The sequence below is a fragment of the Aythya marila genome (assembly GCF_965140915.1).
Source record: "Aythya marila genome assembly, chromosome: 18".
NCBI lineage: Eukaryota > Metazoa > Chordata > Aves > Anseriformes > Anatidae > Aythya > Aythya marila.
In genome coordinates, this window is record NC_139059.1 from 170,018 (window position 1) to 195,221 (window position 25,204).

General features: G+C 43.4%; 3 protein-coding genes across 7 annotated transcripts; 2 read left to right on the forward strand and 1 right to left on the reverse strand.

Moving 5' to 3' along the window:
- Positions 1–66: 66 nt before the first annotated feature.
- GPS1 (G protein pathway suppressor 1) lies at positions 67–12,476 on the reverse strand. 2 transcript variants are annotated; one of them, XM_082775111.1, is made up of 14 exons: positions 12,366–12,476; positions 9,383–9,475; positions 7,705–7,886; positions 6,305–6,469; positions 5,974–6,109; positions 5,732–5,809; positions 5,271–5,331; positions 4,842–4,927; positions 4,320–4,414; positions 3,114–3,219; positions 2,617–2,697; positions 2,353–2,490; positions 2,056–2,190; positions 67–1,323 (listed from the first exon to the last, which is right to left on the reverse strand). In XM_082775111.1, the coding sequence occupies exons 2-14, from the start codon at positions 9,458–9,460 to the stop codon at positions 1,249–1,251; spliced, it is 1,416 nt and encodes a 471-aa protein (XP_082631237.1). In that variant the 5' UTR covers positions 9,461–9,475; positions 12,366–12,476; the 3' UTR covers positions 67–1,248. The 2 variants fall into 2 exon arrangements, with proteins under 2 accessions (XP_082631237.1, XP_082631236.1); XM_082775110.1 differs by lacking the exon at positions 12,366–12,476 and adding an exon at positions 11,904–11,967.
- RFNG (RFNG O-fucosylpeptide 3-beta-N-acetylglucosaminyltransferase) lies at positions 11,990–20,535 on the forward strand. Of its 4 annotated transcripts, none has more exons than XR_014318774.1 (9): positions 12,013–12,889; positions 13,705–13,753; positions 14,272–14,374; positions 14,727–14,880; positions 15,874–15,962; positions 16,049–16,214; positions 17,573–17,658; positions 17,879–18,102; positions 18,824–20,535. XR_014318774.1 is itself a non-coding variant. In XM_082775114.1 (8 exons), the coding sequence occupies exons 1-8, from the start codon at positions 12,437–12,439 to the stop codon at positions 18,894–18,896; spliced, it is 1,173 nt and encodes a 390-aa protein (XP_082631240.1). In that variant the 5' UTR covers positions 11,990–12,436; the 3' UTR covers positions 18,897–20,535. The 4 variants fall into 4 exon arrangements, 2 of the variants coding, with proteins under 2 accessions (XP_082631240.1, XP_082631241.1); XR_014318775.1 differs by having other exon boundaries at positions 20,033–20,535; XM_082775114.1 differs by lacking the exon at positions 17,879–18,102 and having other exon boundaries at positions 11,990–12,889.
- Positions 20,536–21,594: 1,059 nt separating this feature from the next.
- Positions 21,595–25,174, forward strand: DCXR (dicarbonyl and L-xylulose reductase). Its single transcript, XM_082774845.1, has 8 exons — positions 21,595–21,696; positions 21,778–21,875; positions 22,034–22,188; positions 23,473–23,515; positions 23,821–23,920; positions 24,086–24,150; positions 24,245–24,362; positions 24,886–25,174. Exons 1-8 carry the CDS (start codon positions 21,639–21,641, stop codon positions 24,987–24,989), a joined length of 741 nt encoding a protein of 246 aa, XP_082630971.1. The 5' UTR covers positions 21,595–21,638; the 3' UTR covers positions 24,990–25,174.
- Positions 25,175–25,204: the final 30 nt, after the last annotated feature.

Consider the following 25,204-nt stretch of genomic DNA (forward strand, 5'->3'; position numbering starts at 1 on the left):
GGCAAAATATAGCAGCCCACAAAACATCAGCAAGCTTGGCAAAAAATCAATAGCTTGATCATGATATCTAGAAACCGACTTTAATACAGAACTCCAAACACTTACAAGCTTTTTGATCCTGCTGTTTAATGCACTAGGTGTAACAACATATTTAAAAAAAAGTATTAACAATAACATCTGTAGTCAGTTGCCAGACAAGTCAGGGCTGGATCAAAATTCTTAGCTTGCCTTATGGATTAGATGAATGCAAGGCTTCAGTGACTTCAGAAAATTCAGTGCATGTCTTCTTTCATTAACAAAAAACACGTACACACCTGGGCTGCCACTTTTAATCCCTTAATAAAAGGAAAAGCAGAATAAATGCACCTGGAGAGCAGGCACCCAGATTGCCTGTTTTCAGCTCTGCTCCAGGAATTGCATGGTGTTTTATGGCATCTATCCATGCTGCCAGAAGTAACTGCTGAACATGTTGGGAAACCATCATGCACTGTGCCAGTGAGACTAGACAAGCAGCAGTAGTATTTGCTTAAGGAAGAGATTTACTGCTATGATAACACTGGACCCCAAGAACAGGTCACATGCAAGTGGAAACACATCAGGAAACAGGTCTTGAAAACAGAGACCAAAGGGAAAGAACATGGATCTAGGTAAACATAACACCCTAAAATAAAGGCTTGTGACTGAATGCATGGAAGTGGTGTCATGTTTTAAGGTGTAGGTAAAATATCATTAAGAGTTTCGCAAAAGAATTGCCTCTCCTATCAGAACTCCAGTTCCATAATTGAAAGCAATGCACTTGAAAGTAAACAGAAAGCACAGCATTGATCAGAATCAAGGCAATACTTTCAGGCCAGTGAAATTCATCTTAGATCACTCCTGTCTATTCAACTTAACACTACTTCTTTTTGAAGCTCTGAAACAAACAAAAAAACTAATAGCAGCTGGGAAAAAAAATCAGCATCTGTACAAATAATGTGCCAACTCTTCATGGTGGATGAAGGAGAATGGAGGGATAGTCCTAATAAAAGTGAAATGAAAACCCATTGCAGGGATCCTGTTTTTAGAAATTTCTTTTTTAAGGAGAATTCAAGTTACTGGAATATTCGTATTATCTACCATCAGCCTGACCCTCTCAATCCACGCAAAAAGTGAGGGAGACAGAGACAGTTGTAAAGCTCAGCAGTTTGTGGGTGAGACACTAGACAGAGTCCCAGAGGGACCATTTCTTTTGGTAGTGAATGAAGTTTTTCACATGTTGGTGCTCATTCTGGACTGGCTGTTAGCTGGAGTAAGCTCCCCTTGGCTACCTTCTCTTGGAGGAGACTGCAACAACAAAAAAAATCCTAGTTAGTGATGTGTAAATATCCTGCATAGTGCTTCCAAAGAGACCAAACAAACCACAGGTGAAGCAAAGCAGGATAAACGCAGAAGGAGAGCATACCCCCAGCTCATAAATAATGATGGATTTGAAAAAGCTTTGTGTTTACAATTTCTACAGTTAAAGTTCACAAGAACTGTTCCTATACAGGTCAAACCAGAAGTTTTAAAACACTCTTTGTTTACCAAGTACAAAGTACCTTTGGATGCAGAAGCTGTATCTGACACTTAGTTATCACAGAGATGAATATGCTACCGAATTTAACACATTCTGTGGCAGATGGCCTATCCTCCCTACGGGCATTCTTTTGGATCCTTGAAGGAATACTCCAAACAGCTCATGCATTTCTTATTTTCTCTACTAAAAAGTTGCTTCAAGTTTCTTTGTTTTGGTAAGATAAAAGATCTGTGTCAAGAATTAGACAGAATGAATTAGTGAGCATCAACTTGAGCGTATTAACTTCAAAGGACATTTTGCATTATACAAGAAATTCGGTGTACTGACTAGAAACTCTTGTTTCTTCTGTATTTTGTATTTGATATCATAAGAAAATTTGTCCATTCATGATGACAGTAAATCCATTCTTGTCCACAATCTTCAAATCACCAACTTACACTGTTTCTGGGGAGAAAAAAGTCATAATTCTGCCTTTAAGTCCACATTTAATTAGCCCATACCTTGACATGTATCTGGTTGCGCAGGACTGCAGCTCGCAGGATCATAGCTTTGGCACGTCGCTGAAACTCTTTGCCCATTAGTAAAGACTTCTCAAAAGTTGTGCTGCGCTGGTCAACATCCCGAGCATAAAGAATCTGTAACCAGTACAGAAAACTCTAAGCACGAGCTATGACACGGTTTCACAGGGGCAAAAAGCCCCTTCTGCCCAAGGGAACAAAGCTGGGGTACTGTAGAATCTGAGTTTTAAACCTTAGTACAGCTATTCAGTCCATAATCTGTGGCTCAGACACACTCACCTTACTGTGAGAGTCTATTCTGGCATTGATCAGTCCCTCCAGGATCAGCTGAGTAAGTTCATCTTCCAGAGCAGCCACCGTTGTATTAAAAGCAGTAGCCATCTTGTGCATATCTGCCGACACATAGGGGCTGAAATACTAGGAACAAGAAAATATTCAGTTGACAAGGGTTTCCCATCCTCCGAAACACAATGGGAAAAGCAACTACAAAGAGATAGCCTATCTCACTGTTCATCTACCTCTCAGGATTAAAGGAACAATTACCTGAATAAGGGCACGATTTCGAATTTGAGTATAAAGTGTCCTGACATGAGGCGCAAGGTACATATCCAGCAGCAGGTTGTCCTGTGCAAAAAATATATCAGAAGCTGAGAGGCAGCTTGGAAAGATATATTATTTCTATGTTCTTTAAAATATAGATGCATATACTTAAGCCTTAAGAATATTAATATCCACTACTGCAAGACAACACTATAAAACAAGAATGAATAAAACTCACAATATATTTTATATATATATATGTGTGTGTGTGTGTGTATATATATGTATGTATGTATGTATATGTATATAAACACACAAAGTTTCTCCTCACTCTCTGCTCCTAAACTAGTCCTAATTTTTATCATGTCAAGAGGTAGGAGACACCACAGAAGAAGCAAACAGGGAACACTCAGCTACTCTTAATAGTCACTGCTTCTCACAAAAGGCTAGGGGAAGGAAACTCCTAGGGTTTGTTCCTACACAGCTCCCCTGTAACTCACCTTCATCTCATCCAGCATCTTCAGGCATGAAGCATATTTAGATTCATAAAACTTGAAGATGATGTCACGAACCTGTGGCTCCAGCTCCAAAAACAATTTGAAGGAACTACAGATAAACATGGAAGTGATCAGACCTTGAAACCCACCACTTAAACACCCCACAAGCTCATCATTCCAAACTGCAGGCTTACAAAAACCCATTGTCATCTGGAAATTCCAAGAATTTACTCCCTAACAGACCAGAGCCCATTTTCAAGCAGGGCTGGGAGCCTGGAAGACAGAAAGATGCATCATAGCATCAGAGCTCTGGTAAAGGGAATCAAAAGACTTTTGGCAAACAAAGTAGTAAAAGTGTTTGTTCACATAAAGCAAGAAAAAACACTGGAATAGGTAGAACTAGGTCAGAATCAAGATATATAACCAGAAAACATAAGCAACACCTGTACACCCATGTGTGTACTGTACTCTGTGCTAGCCAATTTTGTGATCCTTTTCAAAACACAGCCTTCACTAATACACCATAACTACGTGTGTGGGAGACCTTCAAGATACTTTGTTTCTCAGTGGTCTCCCAATTCTCCATCCCAAATTTTTGAACACTGTGACCTTAACCAATGAATCAGACAATAAAAAAAAGTCAGGCTAATAACCCCTTTTCCATATCACATTAAAATTAGCGCTTCCATAGCTGTAGCTATCAGGAATTCAGTATCATGGCTATTTGTGCATCACAAATTAAAAGACTATTTTTTCCCAAAGCCTGTAATTCTCTTAACCTTGCATCTGTCACAGTTAGACTACATCGTAAGTTATAATACAATTTAATAACTGTTAGTAATACAATTAACATACACTACAAGTCATAACACAAAGTCAAATTATCTTACAGCTGCCTTCTATAGAGCTCTGTCACTCTGACCGAGTATCTGATGTGGGTCACTGATAGAAATTGAAAATAGGGTTACACAGTTGTTAGATTTAACCTGGGTTGGAAACTTCTTTTATACCACAAAAACTTCATCTGTGATTAACCACTGTGTTTTGATAGTGAAATCTCACCTAATGCTAAAGCAAAACCAAGGCTCAGTGATTCTTTCTTTCCTGTATGAGAAAGCTACTACTCCTATCAGAATCCATTCTCAACCAAAGTGCCATTTCCCAAAAGATGTACAGTAGCATACAAACTCCTCACAAGGCATCAGTTACCTGCTGGAGATAACGTTTCGTTGCAGTTCCTGACGGTCGAAGGTAGCGAGGGCACACAGACCACCATACACAGCCACATTGCTAGGAGATAACAGCTAGCAAAAGAGAGAGCACACTCTGAATGGGGACGCTATCATTGACTAATGAAATGGCAGAAGGCTGGAATTAAGTATTCTACTCCAGGCATTTCCCTCACCAAGTGAGGAGATTAGTCTTTGTCAAATGCAGCAGAACCACTCAGCATGCTCTCAGGTGTTCACCCAGAGTATGAGGAGTGACTGTCTGCTGCTAAGAGTGACTTTGCTGCACAGGTACACAAATCTCACAGAACAGTTATGTGATCTAAAGTAAATCATTTAGAGAACACAAGAACAGAGATTTATTCTTGTAAAACATGATTCACAGTAACAAACCACACAGTAGTGCTGTGAGGATAACTACAGCATCTGAGTTTTACAAACTAATACTTAGAAGAATTATGTCCCCTACAAGCCCTGCATACAGCTCCCTCTTGGTCCTCACCTCAGGGAAATCACAATGATCAAATGATGCCAACAAGAAGCACTTTGCTGCCTGTTTGTACTTCCGAGCAGCTAATTCAGCCAAGCCTAGGAAACAGAAAAAGCGAGTCCTTTATGTTATGTTGCATGCAAATTAGAAGTTGTAAAACCTAGGGAGTAGAACAGGCCCCCACACAGTTGCTAGTGCCTTCACTACTGAAGTGAAGCATGACTCTTGGACAGTATGGGCATCCTTTAAGCTATATTGATGAGAGTTCTGTCTCATCAGCTTTATTAAATTTCGTATTTCAGGTGAGAAAATACAAAGTTTGTCAAATCCAAGAGGGGAAAAAAAATAATCAAGCACATTCTACTGTCAAAGAGCCCTATGGATACCTAAGAGGCATAAAACCAGGTATGCAAAATACAAGAAGATGAAGGATCCACTCACCTGCTGCACATTTCAGTTTGGTGAGAATTGCTTGCGTCTGGCTGTCTCTCTCTCCTCTTTGCTAAAGGATGAGAAAAAGCAGTAGTGAGCAAACAGTATGAAAATCATTTTGTTTACAACTGTCCTTGGGATATTTCATCCTAATCATTAATTTGCAAATATCAACAACAAAATAACGTCACCTTATCTGTCTTGGGAATTATGGAAAGAACTGAGGATGGGAAGTCTCTCAGTTTTACCATAAGTCAGATTTCTGACATGCAAATCATGGGAGATAGGCAACAACGAACCTCAAATGGAGTCAGAGAGTGGCTGGACTAGAGGAAAAATAGACTATAAGATGAAGGGAGTCTTAGAGGAAGCAATTCATAAAAGAGGAAAGGAAGAAATTGTTATACAAATTTTAGAGACAGAAAACAAAAGGAAAATTCATGCATATTAAAAAAAAAACAGGGCCTTACTTCTGCAATTTCTGGTGTAGACTCAGCCTTGCTTACATAGCTCAGAACATGAGACCAATTCTGGAGGTAGACACTAACCTGCAGAGAGCCATGAACAGTGTAGAGAGCCATGAATAAATTGTGTTACTTCAACAAACAATATAATTGTAGACACAAGAGCTGTACCCAGAGCAAATTACAGGTAGACTTCAGAGCAAATGTCAGAAAGACACCAAGTACCAGTCCCTGCAAGGCCTTCCTACCTTGATGACATTGAGACACATGTTGATAACATGTTTAGCACTGGTGCAGTAATCACGGGCTCGTGAGTAACACTTGAGAGCGTTGCTGAGGTCCCCACAGTCAAGGTAATGATCACCTAAGTCATCATGGCCTCTCCTGGAGCACAGGAATTACAATACTAATGAACTGTGTTCTCAAAGTGCAGGGAAAAAAATGGAACAGAGTCAGTTTGTACCAAACAAGTAACTTAGTACACTGACCTAAAGCACTGAATGCAGTTGACATCCTGTGTTAGGTGCCTGGAGGAGCAAAATGCTCTTCCTTGCTCCAACAGAGTCTTCTGCATCTCACCTGATACTCTCCTTGATGGAGTTCCCTTTGTAATTTTTCAGATCTGTGTCGAGTTTCTCCAGTTTAAGAAGAGCTTTTTTGCGTGTAGCTTCAACCCAAGCTGTGTCAAGAGGAGGGGGTTCGATTCCACTATCAGGGACAGCATCAGGTGTATTCTGCAGTTCTCTGAAAGAGTTTGCTCTGGGTTATTATACTGCAAGCTTTTCAAGACAGATGTCTGCTAAGTACCTGGCACTGTTTCCCTAAAAACACTACCACTACATATACAAAAAAAAAAAAAAAAAAAAAAAAGAGAGAGAGAAAACAGGCAGGGTGGGGAGAAAATGATAAGATTTGCAGTGAAAATAGCAATATTAGCATCACAGGTGTTTCACAAATTCTTCTCAAAAATTATCCTAATGAGCTTTTGCAGGCATTTTATTAATTAACAAGGAATTTATCACTAATTTCAAAGAAATAATCTCTTCTATAAATCAACTGACAGAAAATTAGTAACAGTGCTGCAACAAATTAATAAATTTTACCAATGTATTTAAATATTCTAAAAAGTCACTGTAGCCAATCAGACATCTCTATATGGGACACGGTGTGCAGGTGTTGGTGAATTCTCTCCCCAGCTATATCACAATGGCTTGATAGCAAAGCTAGACTGTACAGATACCTCATTTTAAATAAGTTGAATGGTATCTACAATGGAACACAAGTGAAATACAAGCTAATCCCAGAAGACAATATAATTCCATCAAGATCATATCAACATTTCTACTTGCACAGAATTCTCTTTCCAACATTTTAAAGAGAAAAACCCATTCGTTTTTTCTACCAACAGTCGCCGTCACATATAAGAACTCTATGAACATACTACCATGATAAAGACTCCCAGATCAAAACAGACAAGAAATCAGCAAATACGCACAGCAAGAAAAATAATACAAAGACAGGAAGTGTGGATGGTTAAGTGAAGTATTAAAAGCTACCTTCCACAGCCAACCTGTTGTTAGAAGAAAAACATGGCAAACATTTAGATAAGGTTTTAATCTATGAACATAAGGGAATGTAGAAGCTTCAACTCCATAACTTACCTAAGGAAAGACAAGTAGGTTCTTTAACATCTGAAGTAGCTGCAAGGACTAAACTCCTCTCAATGTCTACCTGTAGCCCTTTAAAACACTAAGACTTCAGAATCAGATAAGAAGTCTTTTCTGTTTAATATTTTTAAAAAGGATTGCACCTTAGGCCTGAACAAATACATACACACGCTGTTTTGCTATCATGTTCTATGGGTGAAGATAGCTTGCATAAGGAACATTCTACTATTACACGTGCAAAGTTCCCCACTGTAGGGCATGTGTCTTAATTCAGTCAAAATGCTCCCCAGGTTTCCTGTAATCTTTTAGTACCTGGTGGCCTCAGACAACTTTCTGTGGATTTCTTCATACACATCAACATTGAAAGTTCTCTGGACAAATGACAGTGCCATCTTGAGAGCTTCAACCCGCAGCTGTGGGCAGTGATCAGCAATAAATTGCAGCCGCTCGATTCGCATCAGACCACTGTAACTGGATGCATACTGCTCCAAATCCTGCAAAAACAACAGTCTTAGAAAGAAAAGATGGCAACACTAAATCAAGATAGTGCACTGTGACTTGCACAAGTTTTCCTGCAGTCCTGATCCCTACATGGAGAGCAACATGGCCAAGACAAATAAAAAGGTAAGATTATTCTATTTTTCCTTTCTTCAAATGTAAGTAAATATAATATACTGCAGATTTCTGATGAAATGACTATTTTTTCCTGTAGCGCTGCTATCCATTAAGGGTGCTCATATAATCCACTTTAAGCATCACTTGTATCACTTGTTAATAATTTTGCCAAAATTTCATCATTTGAACTGAAGTTTGCAAAACCAGACACCCATTGCAGACATAGTTCTCCCTTGCAGAATAGTTTCCAAATGACAATTTGCTTATTTTTGAAAATATTACATTTGAGAACTATTAGGACCTTATACTCTTGAGAAAGAATCTGAAAAACCCCAACTCCCTCAGCCTGTCCTCGTAAGAGAGGTGCTCTAGCCCCTTGATCATCTTTGTGGCCCCCCTCTGGACTCCCACGGACTTCCATATCCTTCTTGTGCTGGAGGCCACAGAGCTGAACACAGGTGGGGTCTCATGAATAGCAGAGAATCACCTCCCTCGACCTTCTGTCCACACCTCTTTCAATGCAGCCCAGAATATGCTTTAGAATATTTTAGAATATATTTTAGAATATAGGCTTTCTGGATTGCAAGCGCACCTTGCTGGCTCATGTTGTGCTTCTCATCAACTAACACCCCCAGGTCCTTCTCATCAGGGCTGCTCTCAGTCCATTCTCTGCCCAGTCTTTATCTGTGCTTGGGATTGCCCCAGCCCAGAAGCAGGACCTTGCACTTGGACTTGCTGAACTTCATGAGGTTTGCACAGCAAACGCTACAAAGTCAAACACGGTATCAGGCCTTATTACTGAACAAAGCAAGGAAAAAAAAAAAAACTACCACACCCATCTCCCACTGTTATAGAGCTGATATGTAGAGATTGGCCAAAAACTCAAACCCTTAATTAAAAATTGAAGAAACTGATATAAGCAACTGCAGCCTTTCATAACATAAAGGCTCTCAGAGCCTTAGGCAGTCTTCAAAGGATCAAAACACAAGGAAATAATACTATACAAATTACATACTTAAGGCACCTGACCTTAGCTCCTCAAGGAACAAGACAAGAAAAAAAAAAAAGAGAATGATGTCTCTGTAAGAAGACATGTACTAAACTATTTCATAATGGAAAAGGTGACAAACAGGCAACACATGGCATACCACAAAACAGCAACTCCTCCTTCATCTCAGAAGATGAAGTAGAGGATAGCAAATGCAAGGAGTTACAAAAGAGGCCAGTGGTATTCTTATGCCACCGTGCTTAGAAGAGAATCTATTAACATTTAAATAACAATTTAACAAGGGATAAAATGAGGAAGTTTTCAGAAACCTGAAAGAAGAGGCTATGTAATAGAAACGTAGTCCTTCTGCCCTCAACCAGCACATACCAGAGTGGGGTTTTCCACCACATAGTTGATATCAGGTGCATTTTGCTGATCTTCTTGTGGATCTACATCAATCTGCATGGGCTCCACTGCACCCTAGAACAGCAAAATGTGGTAAATGTAGCCTATTACATTTGAGCAGGAATGTAACTCAACCTATTAAGGACTTGCTAAAATACACACCAAATTTTAATAGTGAAAACACACCTCTCAGCTTTTAGCCAGGTTTAGGATTTTTCCTCTAGCAATATCATTGTTCCGTATGAAGCTTTGCCTAAACAAGCTGCAGTAACACTCACCATTCGCACAGACCATTTTACTTGGTTTGGTGGATTATCAAACAAGAAAGTAAAGAAGTCAATAAATCTGATTTGACAAAGCATCTCGGACATGGATGCTAAATTCCAAATGACATTCCATTTCTCTTCCTTGAGGAAGAACAGGCATTAATACTCAGCTCGTGAAACTCCCAAACAGTCAAAAAGTACCCATAAAACTCATCAGATGCTTTCAAAGCTGGTTTAATGCTTAAAAGCAAAATTATGAAGAAAAAAGAAAATAAAAAAAAGACAACTTAAACTTATTCTGAAGTATTGAGAAATGTAAAGAACAGAATGCAGGAGGGCATTTACACATTTTCTAAAGGACGCTTGGGGAAAAAATGTATCTGCTCTGTGAAAATCTGTGATCATTTGAACAATCCTACTAGAGTTACCATTGTCTAACTGGTTAGATTTATCTTCTTTTGCACAAACAACAGAACTTTATTCTCCCAGTGTATTTTGCACTGCTTTGAACCATGTGAGGAATAGCAGTATGTGAAATCAATATAAATACGTGACTACAATACCCATTCATGTTACCATTTAAGACCAATTTACTGTGCATTCCTACAAACAAACAAAATGTGCATGTTATCTCATGACTCCTTTCTTCCCCAAAGTCAAAAGAATGTTGAGCATTCCTTCTAGGTATTATTGATTTAAACTTGGTAAAACCAAGCCAAACTTCTTATAAAATGCTGAGTGTGTGCCAATTGCAAAAGCAACATCTGATTTGGTGAAAATTGTATGGGTGGATCTTTGGAGAAAAAAACATAGCCAACAACCTTGCCCCACTACCAACACCAAACTATTTCTACGTTTTTATTAGTTTTGCTTCTTGTTAAGAAATTAAAAATATAGGATTGATTTGTGTGCATATGTGCCCACATGTAAGAATAGGGCAGGTCCAGATTTTCTAACTCAAAAGAAATTAACTATCTGGCATTTATCCAGAGTTTACTTTTTCATACTGATACATACCAAACATGTACATATCTCAATGCTTTTGCTCTCCCAAAATTTGAGGCACGTGCAAATAAAGTAAATAAAAATTTGTTTCCTAGTTTGTGATTCTCTCAAGGAAGGAAAGAGAGGGAGGGTGCAAATGAAAGTCTGATTGCTCAGATCAGCACTCAGGAAAACAGTGCATAAAGCCATTTCAATTGCTGTGTACCGAGACCACTACTTTTTCCATTTACATCCACCTTATTTGGTTTCTTATATCGCAAAAGCTAACAGTGAGTTTGCCTTTTTTTTTAAACTGTATTTGTCTACCATAGTAAAAACCTAATCTGTACTCTGCACTATTACAGAAACTAACAATAATTTCAACCAGTGAAACAAAACGATTTGTGTCCTGCTATGCTGGTAGGCTGCACTCCTCTACATTTGTCCTAAAGTCCCAGGCAAGGAAAAACACAAGTGAGCTGGAAGTCCCACTTGGATATGCAAACTCAGACTCTTTCAATCTAACTCATTGTGGGAGGAAAGGACAAGGTTTACTTAAGAGCTACTCACAATTCACCTTCTCCCTCCCCCCAAAAAAAAAACAAAAACAAAAAAACACCTCACTCCCCAAGAATTTCTGGGCCCTATTGGAAGGTACCTCATATGGCCTCATACAAAATGATGGTCTGACACTCACGTTGAGGTCTCTTGCTGTATTCGGGGGAGGGGCGGGGGGGGAATGCAGCACAGTTCTGTCACTGATGAACAAGCAGAGCTATGTGCTAAACCTCATCCTGTCCTGACTTCCCACACCCACTCGCTCTGACAGCCTGTTGGCTGCTGAGCGGATGAAGGTCAGGCCGCCTGCGAACAGATCGCTTATGCAGCAACGGAAAGTCCACGTTAGCTCTGCAGCGAGTCCCTTCAGGGCTCCTGCGGCTGCAGCCCTGTGCCGTAGGCCCTCCGCCCCTGTCCCACCCGAGTCCCTGCCGACCGCGCACGCGACGCGAGAAACACCCGAGGGGGCGGGGGAGGACGCAGGACCCGGCCGCAATTCCTCGTAAGCGGCGGCGGCAGCGCAGCCGACCCCCGGCGGCAGGGACGAGCGAGCCCAGGGACGGCCAAGAGCGGCCCCCGCCTCCAGCGGCGGGGCCGCAGGCGCGGGGCCGCCGGGGAAGGCCGCAGTCGGGCCGGGCCGAGCCGCCGGGCTCCGCGCAGGAGCGCCGCCGACAGCGGCCGCGGCACCGCCGTACCTGCAGGTTAAAGACCTGGACGGGCAGCGGCATCCTCCCCTCACGGCCGCCGCTTCCGGCTGACCTCCCCGCCTCTACCTCCGGCTCGGCTTCCACTTCCGGGTCGCGCGGCTCCGCCAGACCGCATCCGACAGGTGAAGCCCTTAAAGGGGCCGCGGCCCGCCTCGTCCCCCCCCCCCCACCGGCGCACGGGGCGGCGGCGCGGAGGGGCGGGGGTTGCGCAGGAGTCTGCCGCCGCGCTCGGCGGACTCCTCTAACCGGCCCCGGCCCCGGCCCGGGGCGGCTGCTCCCGCGGGCGGCGCGGCCCAGGGGGCTCCCGCCGCTCCCCTCCGGGAGGCTCCCGCCGCCTCACGGGGCGCGGCGGGGGCCGGCGAGCGGTGGCCGGGGCCGGCCGCGGCCGCGTGGGGGAGGCGGCGGGGGCGGCCGGGCGCGGGGCTCCCGAGGGGGCCGGGGGCCGCTCACCCGGGGCTGCCGCCCGGCCGCGGGACCATGAGGCCGCCGCGCAGCGCGGCGGGGGCTGGCGGGGCCGCAGCATGAGCAGCTCCTGGCTGGGGCTCCGCAGGGCCTGCGTCCTGCTCTCCGTCACCGCCGCCGCCGTCCTCCTCCTGCTGCTGCCCCGGGGACAGCCCCCCGCGGCGCCCCGCCGCCGCCCGCCGCCCGCCGTCGCCGGTCCCAGCGGGCCCCCGCCGAAGCGGGCGGGCTCCGGCGCGGCGCAGCCCGCGGGCAGCGACGTGCCCGGCGCTCGGGCGGGCTCGCGCGGGGAGCGGGGCGGCGGCGGCCCGGGGACCGGGGCGGGCGGCCGGGGCGGGGGCCTCGGCGGCACCGCGCAGCCCGCGCGGCAGGGCCGCCTCGGGCCTTCCAGTGGCTCGGCCAAGGAGAGCCTGGAGCTGAAGGACATCTTTATCGCGGTGAAGACGACGAGGAAGTATCACAGAACGCGCCTGGACTTGCTTTTCCAAACTTGGATCTCCCAGGCGAGGGGACAGGTGAGGGCAGGCGCCGTGGGGGACCTGCGGCCAAGGTTTCTCCAGGTGCCAGCTGCGCTTTTGCACCTCGCTGGGGTTCAGCACATCTTTCCTCATGGGACTGAGGAGAACCATCTCGTCTAAGTAGTTCACCTGAATGTATTGCTGAAAGAGTTTGTTGTTGATTAAGCCACTTTTGTATTGTCTGGGGTCACTGGTCCAAGCAGAAACAATTTGCTTTTTTTTTTTTTTTTTTAGTAAAATACTAAATGGCAGTGAGAGATCTCTAGTGCTGATATGTCTAAGCTACTGTTTTGGACATGCTGGTTCAATGACTGAAATTTTTGGATAGAGCAATGTAGAATTTATTCCCTTGTTTAGGAATTTCCTTATATTCAAGCATTTTAATGCAGCTCTGTCCAGCATCTGGGACAAGGCAGTGCTACCATCTGACACTCCACCCTGACTTTCATTCTTTCTTTTTTAGCGTGAGTAACAGTTGTGGATGACTCCTAGCTGTAGAGGAGGTGAAGAGAAATATTCCCAAAAGGGATAGCTATTGTTATTTGGAAATTCCTTATCTGTACCCTGGGATAAGGAAACCAAAATCTTGGATGCTTTACTGAAATGGTTTCTTCTGGTTTGCAGTGCAGAATCCTATCCAATAAGGGAAGAGCTGAAGTTGCTGGGGTTTCCCCTGCCATGGTTAACGTGTAATAAATTAACAAGATAAAATACTCAAGATTCTGACTGGGAACTGACCAAAGTAGAAATTAGGCATTGAAATCCTTAATTATGGATATACCTTTATCCCCACCCATTTTTGTCTCCTACAGACATTTATATTCACAGACTGGGAGGATCAGGAGCTACGCCTGAAAGCAGGTAAGCTATGCCTCATAGAATTGTGCTGCCATTTATAACAGTTTTATGTTGGTCATACTTTCCCCAGATGTCCTTATTTCATGCTACGTAAGCAATTAGGGAAGTAAAGATAGAGAAAATGGAGACAATTTCTCCTTCCACAGGAGAAAATGCTGTTCCTACTGGACAAGCTGCCTGGAGCTTCCTGAATTCTGGGTTTACCATTGTACCCAATTACTTCCTGTTAGTTAGCTTCGGTCTATGTGGTCCAAAGTTATACTAGGCATTTCTTTTGCTTACAGTCTCATGACGCTGTTTATATACTGTGCAATCTAAACATATTTTTGCATACTTGGCAACTTTCAAGCCGTACACACAAATGGTGAGCAATGCCTCTCTAAAATTTTACTACCCATGCATGTACCATATGCACTTTATACACTGTACTAGTGCCAAATGAGCACTTTGTCTTTTTTAGAATATTAATGCTTCTGATGGGGCTGATCTTTTTTTCTTTTTTTTTTTTTTTCCCTCCCTAGGGGATCATATGATCAACACCAACTGTTCAGCTGTCCACACGCGGCAAGCTCTCTGTTGCAAGATGTCTGTGGAATATGATAAATTCCTAGAATCTGGGCAAAAGTGGGTGTTGTTCTGGTTGACTTTGTTTCTTTTACTTCTGTGCTCACAGGAAGCATGGGCATCTTTCTCTACTCCTGTGACAAAGGCAACATTAGTATGATGGTAGGGAAAGTGGTGCAGCAGGAAGCAGTGTTTATAAAAAAGTATCATCTGAAACCTAGCAGGGGTTATTATTTCAGTCTCTTTCCAGATACAGGATCTATGGGTGCTTTCAGCTTCCAAATTGTGTTATTCAGGATAATAGGATATAGTTCCTGCTCCAAGTCTGAAAGATCAGGATGCAGCTTTAAAACTATAACTTGTTTCTTTGTCACTGCTGTGCAGTAATTTTATTCTTTCATTTTATTTGAAGATGGTTTTGCCATGTGGACGATGACAACTATGTGAACCCACGGACACTCCTGCGTCTCTTATCTGCCTTCTCACACAGCCAGGATGTCTATGTGGGGCGACCAAGTCTGGACCATCCCATTGAGGCAGCTGACCATGTCCAAAGTGATGGATCAGTAAGCAAAGTTTGCAATTAGGCTGAGAGTCATCCTAACCTATGCTTTTAAACCCATGAGAGTTCATAGGATCTCCCATTAGACCAAGTGATTTAATCTGCAAGCAGTGGTCATTGTTAGAGACAGGGTGCTGGGTGAAATGGACCTTTGATCTGATCTTACATGTACATGCTTATGTACAATAGAGTTGTCTCCTGGGTGGATGTCTGCTTCTCTTCCTTTGCTCACATATGTTGGTGATCTCCCTCACACCGAGGTGAGTAGGGCCTCCCTGCCTTGATCCTTTCTTTTGCTTTAGTGGTTTGGGAGGGCTGTTACTTGTTTGGGGGCTTGTTTTTTTTTTGTTTGTTTGTTTGAGAGCAGTATCATACTGTCATCATCTTGAACCAAACTCAGATGGAGGATGGGCTCTCTCGGTATTTAAGGCATTTCCAATACTGATCGATTACTGTGTTTCCAGGAAGTAGAAGCAAAGGTGTCTCAGTTGCAATATACATGTTAAAGGACAAGTTCTCACGAGGTCCTCTACGCTAACAGGCCTGAATGTAAATAATCCACTGTCCAGAAAGTCAGTTATAAAGCAGCTTTTTAGGGAAGACTGCACAACAAAATACTCTCCCTGGAACCAAGCATCCAATGAACTATCTTTGATTTCCTTAGGAAGACCGAGTTGGCTGTGACCCTTGCCTAGAATTAGCAGGAGATAACTGGAATTGTGTAGAAGTGGGACTGTAGTTTTTCACTTCACATGTGCTCCCTCAGATGTGTGAACTTGATGGTTCACCTGGTGTCAGCTCCAAGGTGAAGTTCACTTTGAGAGAAAGCTAACCAGGCTTGTAGAAGCCTGAAGAAATAGGATTAGTCTGTAGTCTTGTTCTGATTCAAGTGAAGTATATGACATCCAATAGAGCCTCAAATTTCCCTGCCTGCCCTGCCAAAGGGAAAAAAAACTGATTATCAGTAACTAGCATGTTTTTCTTGTTGCTTCTTCAGAAGACAAGCGTGAAATTCTGGTTTGCCACAGGTGGAGCAGGGTTCTGTATCAGCAGAGGTCTTGCTCTGAAGATGAGTCCCTGGGCCAGGTAAACACTGCTCCTAGCTGAGTTCTACCAAAATGTGTTTGGTAGGCTTTAAAGTGCTTTTGATCTTGTTTCCTGTACTCTTACAGCCTGGGTAACTTCATCAGTACTGCAGAAAGAGTGCGTCTGCCTGATGATTGCACAATTGGCTACATCATTGAAGGGCTGCTGGAGGTAAAGTTGCTGCACAGCCCGTTGTTCCATTCCCATCTGGAAAATCTGCAGAGGCTGCGAGGCGAGTCTGTGCTGCAACAGGTAGTGCTAAGCATGTCCTTTTCTAATAATTACACCTCAGTCTGATCAGAAAGACTGAATAGACTTAGTACTTTCCAGTGAAGGAGGATGTCTACAGAGAGTAGCTCAGAGCTGTGTCCTGTCCATCTCCTTCATTTAAGTAAAAAGTATACTTCCACCCTAGCCAGTTGGGTCATACAGCTGTCCCCTCTTTCAGGGACACATTCAACTATATTAAATCTAAATAACGGTGTTCCTCATTTCTTAGTCTCTGAATTTCCATGAGTCACAATAGCAGCAAGTGTAGAAGAAAACAGCATTTGATGCGAGAAAGTATCTTTGCCAAATACTGTCTGTCTTAATTCATACTGTTTACAAAATTAGCATCAGAGTTACAGCAAGTACCTCTTTGATAACTAAGACATAATTATTTGATCATTTTTAAGAATAACTTGTCTGAATCTCAAGAAACCTAGTCAGTGCTTCTTAGAATAAATCGGTTTTCTTTGTTTTGTTTTTGTTTGTTGTTTTGTTTTGTTTTAAATTTCTGGGATACCTTTTTACTAACTAGCAGTAGATGGAGCTATAAGGCTATCAAGAAGCTTTTTCTGCCTCTTACTGATTACCACCATGAACAAAGAAAAGTGTGGTTTTGCCCCTACAAAAGGCTCGCTTATCTTTTCCTGGTAGTGTTATTATGCAGTGGAAATGTATGGGATGTGATATAATCCCTTGTGTCAGGGAATTTAACTGTGGGCTGAATCTGGGCTTTTGGTGGTGATCATTGTTTCCCTGAGACTGATAGCTAACCCAAAATCCAGATCTGCAATTTGACAGGAGGCTGAAGTCTTCTTGTACCTTGCACACGCAAATTTCTTAATACAGTACTTGTATGGAAGAGCAGCACCGAACTGGAATTCTAGAGATCTAAACTTTGTTGCTAGGTTTGTCGTACAGCAGTCCTTTGTGCTCCATTTGACATCCAATTGTTTCTATTTTCCTTCTAAGACTTCTACTTTAGACTTCAGACAATGTCTGGTAAGGATGAACATGTTATTTAGCAAAGGTACAGACATTAGCAGGATTGATGCTCTTACAAAGCTTACTGTTGCCTTGAAGGACAAGATGAGTTACAACTAAACTTTCAGCTCCTTTGTTTATACTTCCAGCTTGCCTTTAGGTGAATAACGGTCCACTAAATAGCTACCATCCATTGCCAATATTGCTTATGTCAAAACTGACCATCATTTTTCAAATGTAATCCACTCAGATCAGACAGGATCTTTGGAGTCTTTCTTCATACCTCATTAATAGTCCTATCTCTACTCTGGTTTTCTGCATTAGTGTTACAATTTCTGAATGTTTATTTGCTTTTCCAGGTAACCCTAAGTTATGGAGACCCTGAGAACAAACACAACGTTGTGAGTGTGGGAGGAGTGTTTGGGCTTCAGCAAGATCCAACCCGGTAAGTGTCCACTTCCAAAACCAGATCTCCCTGCCCTGTTCATGTTTATCATCTGTAATATTATTTACCCCACTTATTGGGGTTATTGTTTCATACCATTCTCTTGTTGCTGTCAAAGATGGGTAGGAATGCTTTTTCTGCTCTATTAGTCTGCTGCACATTCAATGCTAAGATGTTCCTGGTCTGGAGAGTTCCAATCTGATTTTTGTTTCCTTCATAGATTTAAATCTGTCCATTGTCTTCTGTATCCTGACACTATCTGGTGCCCTACTAAGAAGATGTTCTAATTTTTGACCAGTTGTTGACGCGTGTATCCTACCTACTTTGCATCAAACAGGAGTTTGGACTTTTTTTTGTCTACCAAAAAACAAAAATATCTAAAAAGGAGGTAGACAGACTCTATTTACAAAAGCAAGACTTTGATTGTGTAATTCTGGCAAGAAGGTGTGTGTTCAGCTGCAGCCTGGGATGTTCCAGAAAAGAAAATTTTTTATTCCTTGTTCTTTGGTCCAGTGGCTCTTCATACAATGGCTATGGTCATATACATGTATGTGTACAAGTCACTTTATGCTTTCATCTGATGTCATGTGAGCCCTGCCTAACACATGAATCTGTGCTCAGACACATCCTAGGCAAACGCAGTACTTAAAACGCTAGTGTTCTTACTACTGTTACCAGCTTTGAGCAGCTCTCTTGAAGCTGAAGTGCTATAGCAGACTGCAGTCCCCATGGTGACAAGAGGGGAGAAAGTTTTTGCTTGTCTTTCTTGGGAACAGAATTATTTAAGAACTTCTATAGCCTGCCAATATTATACTATTTCTGCCTCTGGGCTGGAACAGGCTCTGCTTGTAACCACCAGAAATACTGGAATTTCTAGGGTAGACAAGGGTGAAAGCCTTTGTCATGGGAAAACCCTGTGTAAGGAAAACCTTGTGTAAGCTTACTCAGGACTGCATAAGAGTTGCTTACAGTGCACATTCTTCCCAACAGTCCATGTGTACCTCCCATGGAGGTGATTTTCAGACTTGGTTCTCTTACCACTGAATGGCAGTGGTTGTTGATTATGATGGTGGTTTGCTAGGTCTAAGACTATTCCCTTCATATTTGATACTGAAAAAATATTTTTCAGGCTAGATAGTAATCATTTCTCCTACATTGCCCACAGCAGGTTATATGAGCTAGAGCATGCTCATTGGCTGATGAAACACCCTGTTTTTGAAGCTGTGCTGTATCCTTAGCTGTCTTTGAGAGAGGAGGAATGCTAGATAGCTGTAATGCCCTGAGGAAGTTTTTGATGATATCATTTGAGGACCTTTAATGGTGTGACTGTGCTTACCCCACTTCAGCTTCTAAAGGTAATCTTTTGAGGCTTAAATAAATGTTTGCTTTTACCCTACGTCTTGATGTTTCAATAAATAGATCATGCAATTGGTAAAAGGAAACTGTACACTTGCACAAAATCAGAAGTTCAGTGCTGTAGCAGTATCACCTACTGCTGTTTTTTAAATAGAGTAAATTTAGTTTTGAAAGTGGAAGAAATGAGATTCCGTATATTTAGTTTTCTGTTAATCCAAACTTTGACCGTGCAATCTATACCTGATATGAAGAACAGCATTAAAAATTACTTTACAAAACCACTGTGTACTCAAACTCCTTAGAAAATACTTGCTGGTTTAGTGCTAAGTCTGAGGCTGAATTAAGGGGAGAAAAATAGAAAGACATTGTATAGCCTAGAACCATGATTTTATGGCTAGAAGTGAATCTAGCAGGTTGCAGATTTTTGAACAGCTGTGCCAAGCTATACTGTGTATTTCAGCTAGTTACTTTGCTTCCCGCCATTTGAAAAGTGGTATAATGTAGGTAAATACCTGCAGTGTTTTCAAGTATGAAACTTAGTGGAGGTATCAGCCTCCCATAATATACTTTTCTTTGCACTTTTTTTTTTTTTTTTTTTTCTTTAAGAAACCTTTCAGTAACTTGATACACTGTCCTCTCTGCATGATTTTATTTAGTTTCACTGAGGAGCTGACTGCTCCTGCAGCTTGTTCTTAAATTTCCCCTTTCCTTTATCCTTACCAAGGCAGTGCTTTGACCATGAAGCATGGGAATAAGAGCACTGTAGGAAAGGAGATCAAAGTCTAGCTAGCATAGCAGCTGTTCTACAGCAGGAACACCTGTAACACTGACAGCCTGTTACAGACAGTGGAGGAGGACTTGTGGAATAGTAGGTTGTGGGATGTTCTGCCTCTCTATTAGGTCTTCTGCTAACAAGAACTTGGACATCCTATGGTTTAATAATTTTGTTATTAATAGCTCTGGAGATTACTGATATCTATGTAAACAACTTTCTTTTATTTTTAAAAATATTTGTTAGGTTCTTCTTTTCAACCTCCTATAGCAGAAAATTATGAAGCTTCATGAGCACTTGAGATTTCATCCTCAGCATTTTCATCCTCAGTGATTTTTGAACTCTTCTGTTGGAGTTCTTCCTCTTCTACTGGGAGCAGCCTCTTGTCAGATACCACAGACAGCATGGACTGGGTAGTGATTAAGTGGCAAACTGCAGTTCAAAAATGGCAATACTTCATATTGGTGGCAGCAAAACTGAGTGATAAAAGTTCCACGCTGTAGTCACTGCTCATCCAAAATTGAGTATGCTGTCTCATGTCTAATGCTGGTAGGGTGTTTATTAAGCTGAAAAAGACCACATTCTTTTGTATGGCAATACAGAACAGTTTGTGCTCAAGCTTCTTTTAAGGTTTTTCTTCTTGACAATACATTAGGCTCTATAGTTGTATCAGGGATGCAGCTTTTAAATCAAACTACTGTCTTATGATAAAATGATTCTATGAAATTAAATATTTAAGTGTGTCAAAAGTTGTGTTTTGTGATGTTTCTTCACTCAATGTCTACACCAAAAATGGGCCATAAACCCTGTAATACAGAAAAACTTGTCTCCTGTCAGCCTGTTGATATCAAATCACCAAAAAGCATACAGGAATTAGATGAATTTGGTGTGCAGAGGAAGATATAGGGATGAGGAGAATTCTTGCAAATAATTATGAAAGTGGAGTAAAGTAAAAGTATTGAAATAAGGACTAAGTGTTGTAAATTTGTATAGGCACTTTTCCCATCCTGTTTCTGCATTTATTAAATATGCCACAGCAGTTCTTAAGAGTACTCAGAATGCAATGGATAAACTGGGTATTACAAGTGGACTTCTGCTTCTATCAACAAAACATGCTAATTGGATGTATAATTGCCTGTGCTGCTCTTCTGTTACACATTGTCGATCCTACAAATCAGGAGACATGCTTGCTACCCCTGGAAGTAAACTGGTCGTAGTAACTTACAGATGACCTATTAATTAGATTTAGATCATATTTCCATTGTACCCTGCAGTAAATTGATATTGTTATGCAGGTGCTGTGTCAGGAATCCTATATGCCTCAACCAAGTGGGTCCTATACAATTATAGCTAGTTTTCTAGGCACTGACTATGAGACTAGGGCTGCCTGCAACTTTTATCTGCAGCTTTAAGTGGACAAAGCAGGTCCTTTCATCAGCTGATAAAAAGGTTTTCCGTGCTCTCACTGTGATGCTTTAGTTAGAGGCAATAAACCTCAACTCTGTGCCTGTCGTGTGCTCGTTAGGCCCAGAAATGGCTCCTCGCTGTGCCCCCTCCAGGGCAGCATGTCCTTGCAAGTGCCTTGGTTACGAGTCTGCCCGCCGCACGGCAGCGTGTTGAGCAGCGCTCGAACAGGCTCAGCGGCTCCGGGAACGCTGGCTGCTCGAGCCCGCGGTGCCCCGGCTCCGGCCCACACGGCCGAACCTCAGCCCCCGGCCGGGGAAGCGGGGACTCGCGTGGCCCCAGAGCGGGGAGGGCCCTGCCCTGCGGCCCCGCCAGGCCGCGCCGCTGTCGGGCTCTGCCCGGCCCCTGGCCCGCCCCGGCCCCGCCCAGGCCGCAGCTCTACCGCAGCATGGAGCCGCACCTCAGCTTCCACGGCCGCCGGGCCTTGGTGACTGGGGCCGGCAAAGGTGGCCGGGCGGCGGGGGCCGGGCGGGGGCCGGGCGACGGGGGCCGGGCGGGGGCCGGGGGCTGACGCCGTCTCCCCGCAGGGATCGGACGCGCCGTGGCCGTGGCGCTGAGCAGGGCCGGGGCCCGCGTGACGGCGCTGAGCCGCACGGCGGCGGACCTGGAGAGCCTCGCCCGAGAGGTAGGGCCGGCCGCCGGCACCCCCTGCGGGACCCCGCCCGCGAGCCCCCAGCCCTGTCCCGGGGCAGCGCCACCGCCACCCCCGGCGGCCCCCAACCCCCCCCGGCCCACCCGCGACGACGCTGACCCGGGCCCCCGGCCGGGCCGCCCTCGCCGCAGTGTCCCGGGATCGAGCCCTTGTGCCTGGACCTGGCCGACTGGGACGCCACAGAGGCGGCGGTGGGCGCGGCGGGGCCCTTCGAGCTGCTGGTGAACAACGCGGCCGTGGCGGTGCTGCAGCCCTTCCTGGAGGTGACCCGGGCGGCCTTTGACCGGTGAGTGCCTCGGCCACCCCGGGTGGGCACCGGTGGCTGCTCCGTGCCTGGACTGTGCTTCGGGGTAGAAGGGTGCTGTCTGCCGAGCCTTAGCAAAACGGTCAGCGTAAAGAACTGTGGCAGAATGTTCGAGATAGCCTCTAACATTAATTTTCACAGTGTTTTGTTGGCTGTTAGTGCTTTGGTCTGCTTTTTCTCCACTGTTTTACTACTTTAAAAAAAATCACCTTTCATACTCCTTTTAAACATCAAAAGGAAGCTAAGAACAAAGGTTATTTCGCACTGTTACTGAGTAGCCAGAACCTTGCAACATCACCTTCTAGATAGTACCCACACTTTACCCAGTCTGTGCAGGAGAAAAGAGCACCATTCACTGGTAATCAAGCTCAGACCTTCCCAGAGCTTCTAATCTAGTCCTAGCTCAGTCACTACTAAATTGAAAGACAGTTGTTGATAAGACAATTTAGAAAGAGACAACAAAGCCAGCTAAAGGAGTATAAGAATAGTATCATAGAGTATCCCGAGTTGGAAGGGACCTACAAGGATCATCGAGTCCAAATTCTGGATCCCAATCAAGATACAAAAAAATTAACAAGATAGGAAATTAAATTTCCTTACTGCAGTGACTTTTTTTTTCCCCCTCAAAAGGACCTTAGTTCCAGATGTGTGTAAGCTTTAGGATACAGGCTATGCTGAGGCTACTTCCTTCTAAGATGGATGTCATACTTTGTCCGACATTATAGCTCCACATTTTCCATTTATAATAAAGGCTTCATTTGTAACTAGACTGTAAAGTGCACAGATTCTACTTAGATGATTCTGTAGAACTAGCTGGTGAAAATCTGACCAAGGAAGGACTATATCACAAATAGAGTAGATGTTTCTTCTACGAATTTTATAGCAGATTCCCTATTTCAAAGTCTTGTGAAGATTTGATTGTCCTAAGAGGAGCCACTGGCTGAGGCCCAGGGATCACTGTTTAAACTTTAATAGAACTGCTATATAATCTGCCAAAGAACAGAGTCCTGCTAGAAATGTGAGGATGCATGAGTGCACCTTCCCTTCTGCACAGGGGAAATGGCCACTAACTAGCTTGCTTCCATTGAATGGTTTTATTGGTGAACACATGCCTAATTATTATTGTTATATCCATTCAGCTTGGCATTTCTATCAGTGTTCAAGTATTAACAATGCTTCCAAGATACCTGCAGCATTTGTCTTCTCAAAACTATTCCTCTCTGGCCTGCAACCACTGTGTAATTTTTAAATCTCATTTATCCGTAGGTGTCTTGATGTGAATCTTCGAGCTGTGCTTCATGTTTCCCAGGTGAGGCTGAATTGTCACTTCAGTTGTCTCTAAGAAAAGCAGCAACTAAGTTGTTCTCCATAGTGGAAACAAGTCCTGACAGGGGGAGGACTAAGGGGACCATAATCCAAAATTAACCTGACAGCCTGTTTGTACAATACCTTCACTCTCTTGCTTTGACCCTGTCTCTTACAAGTAGGAAGCAGTGAAGACTTTCTCTGGATGTTTTTGCTCTTTTGGCTACCCCAGTAGCCCTTGAAGGTTACTACTGAATGAAATAATGTTCTCTCCTGTTATGATTCTGGCATTGTTTTTTTTTCCTTCAGATTGTTGCTCGGCAGATGATTACACAAGGGACACCAGGTGCAATTGTAAATGTCTCTAGCCAGGCATCTCAGCGTGCCCTGCGGGATCATGCTGTTTATTGTAAGTGTGTGCAGCTCTACCAATGTTTGTTTCATTTTTGACTAGCTGGAGACCCATAGCCACCATGATGCTGGCTGCCAGTTCAGAGCAGAGTAAAATACCTCTCTGTGATCTAGACAAAATGCTATACACTTAAATGCCTTCCATCTTTCCCTTCTCTTGAAGGTTCCACTAAAAGTGCTTTGGATATGCTGAGCAAGGTAATGGCAATGGAACTGGGACCCTACAAGGTAGGATTCTTTATGAAAGAAAAGTGTGAAAGCTGAACATGAGCATTTTTTCTCAGTACAGTTTGGTTATATAGTGTGTTGTTCTTGATCTCAGATTAGGGTGAACACTGTGAATCCCACAGTAGTTATGACAGACATGGGGAGAATTAACTGGAGTGATCCTCAGAAATCTGCTGCCATGATTAACCGGATTCCACTGGGAAAGTTTGCAGGTCAGTATAGATCTGCTGCCAGGCTAAGGTCTATCATATCCAGACCTTTTCCCTAATTGATATCACAGCCACAGATACCTTGTTTTGGTTTGGTTTGGTTTGGTTTGGTTTTTGTTTTTGTTTTGTTTTGTTTTGTATTGAGCAAAGTCACGCTTCTGGTGAGTGACTGTGGTTGAATTTCTGAAGCATCTGATGAGGACATGGCAACCTTACCACCCCTGTTCTAGAGCCTTGTCTCTTATGACAAGTGGAATACCCTTACTCTATTGTTCTTGAATGTGACTGGTGGGGGGGCATAGGTGCTTGCTGTGGATTAAGTTATGTCATTTGATCACAATAAGGACTTGTGAATGTCCAGGTCTCAGCAACACTGTTCTGTAGATCACACCAAGCACAGAGTGGAGGTTAGAGATATTACCCTGCTCCAATTCCATGTAGAGGCCAAAGACATACCTTTTGGAATGCATGTTTCTCTAGTCCAATTTGAAAGGTGCATTGGATGTCCTTTATGTTTTGATTTCAGAGGTGGATGATGTGGTGAACAGCATTCTTTTCCTGCTCAGTGACAAGAGTGCTATGACAACTGGCAGCTCACTGATGGTTGATGGGGGATTTCTCGTTTCCTAAGATGAAACCTGCATTTCACACCTGGCCTAATTTTCATACTAGTACTGCATACATGTAAATGGGATAGAAAGCGGTGACAAAGACCCGGTGTTACTGGACAAGAGGGACAGCAGGGCTGGAACTTGTATGAGAAGTGAGGCAAAAAGTTACCTTTAGAAGGCTGCTATATAATAAAGCTCACATACGCTGTCATGGAGAATGTTTATTGCACCAAA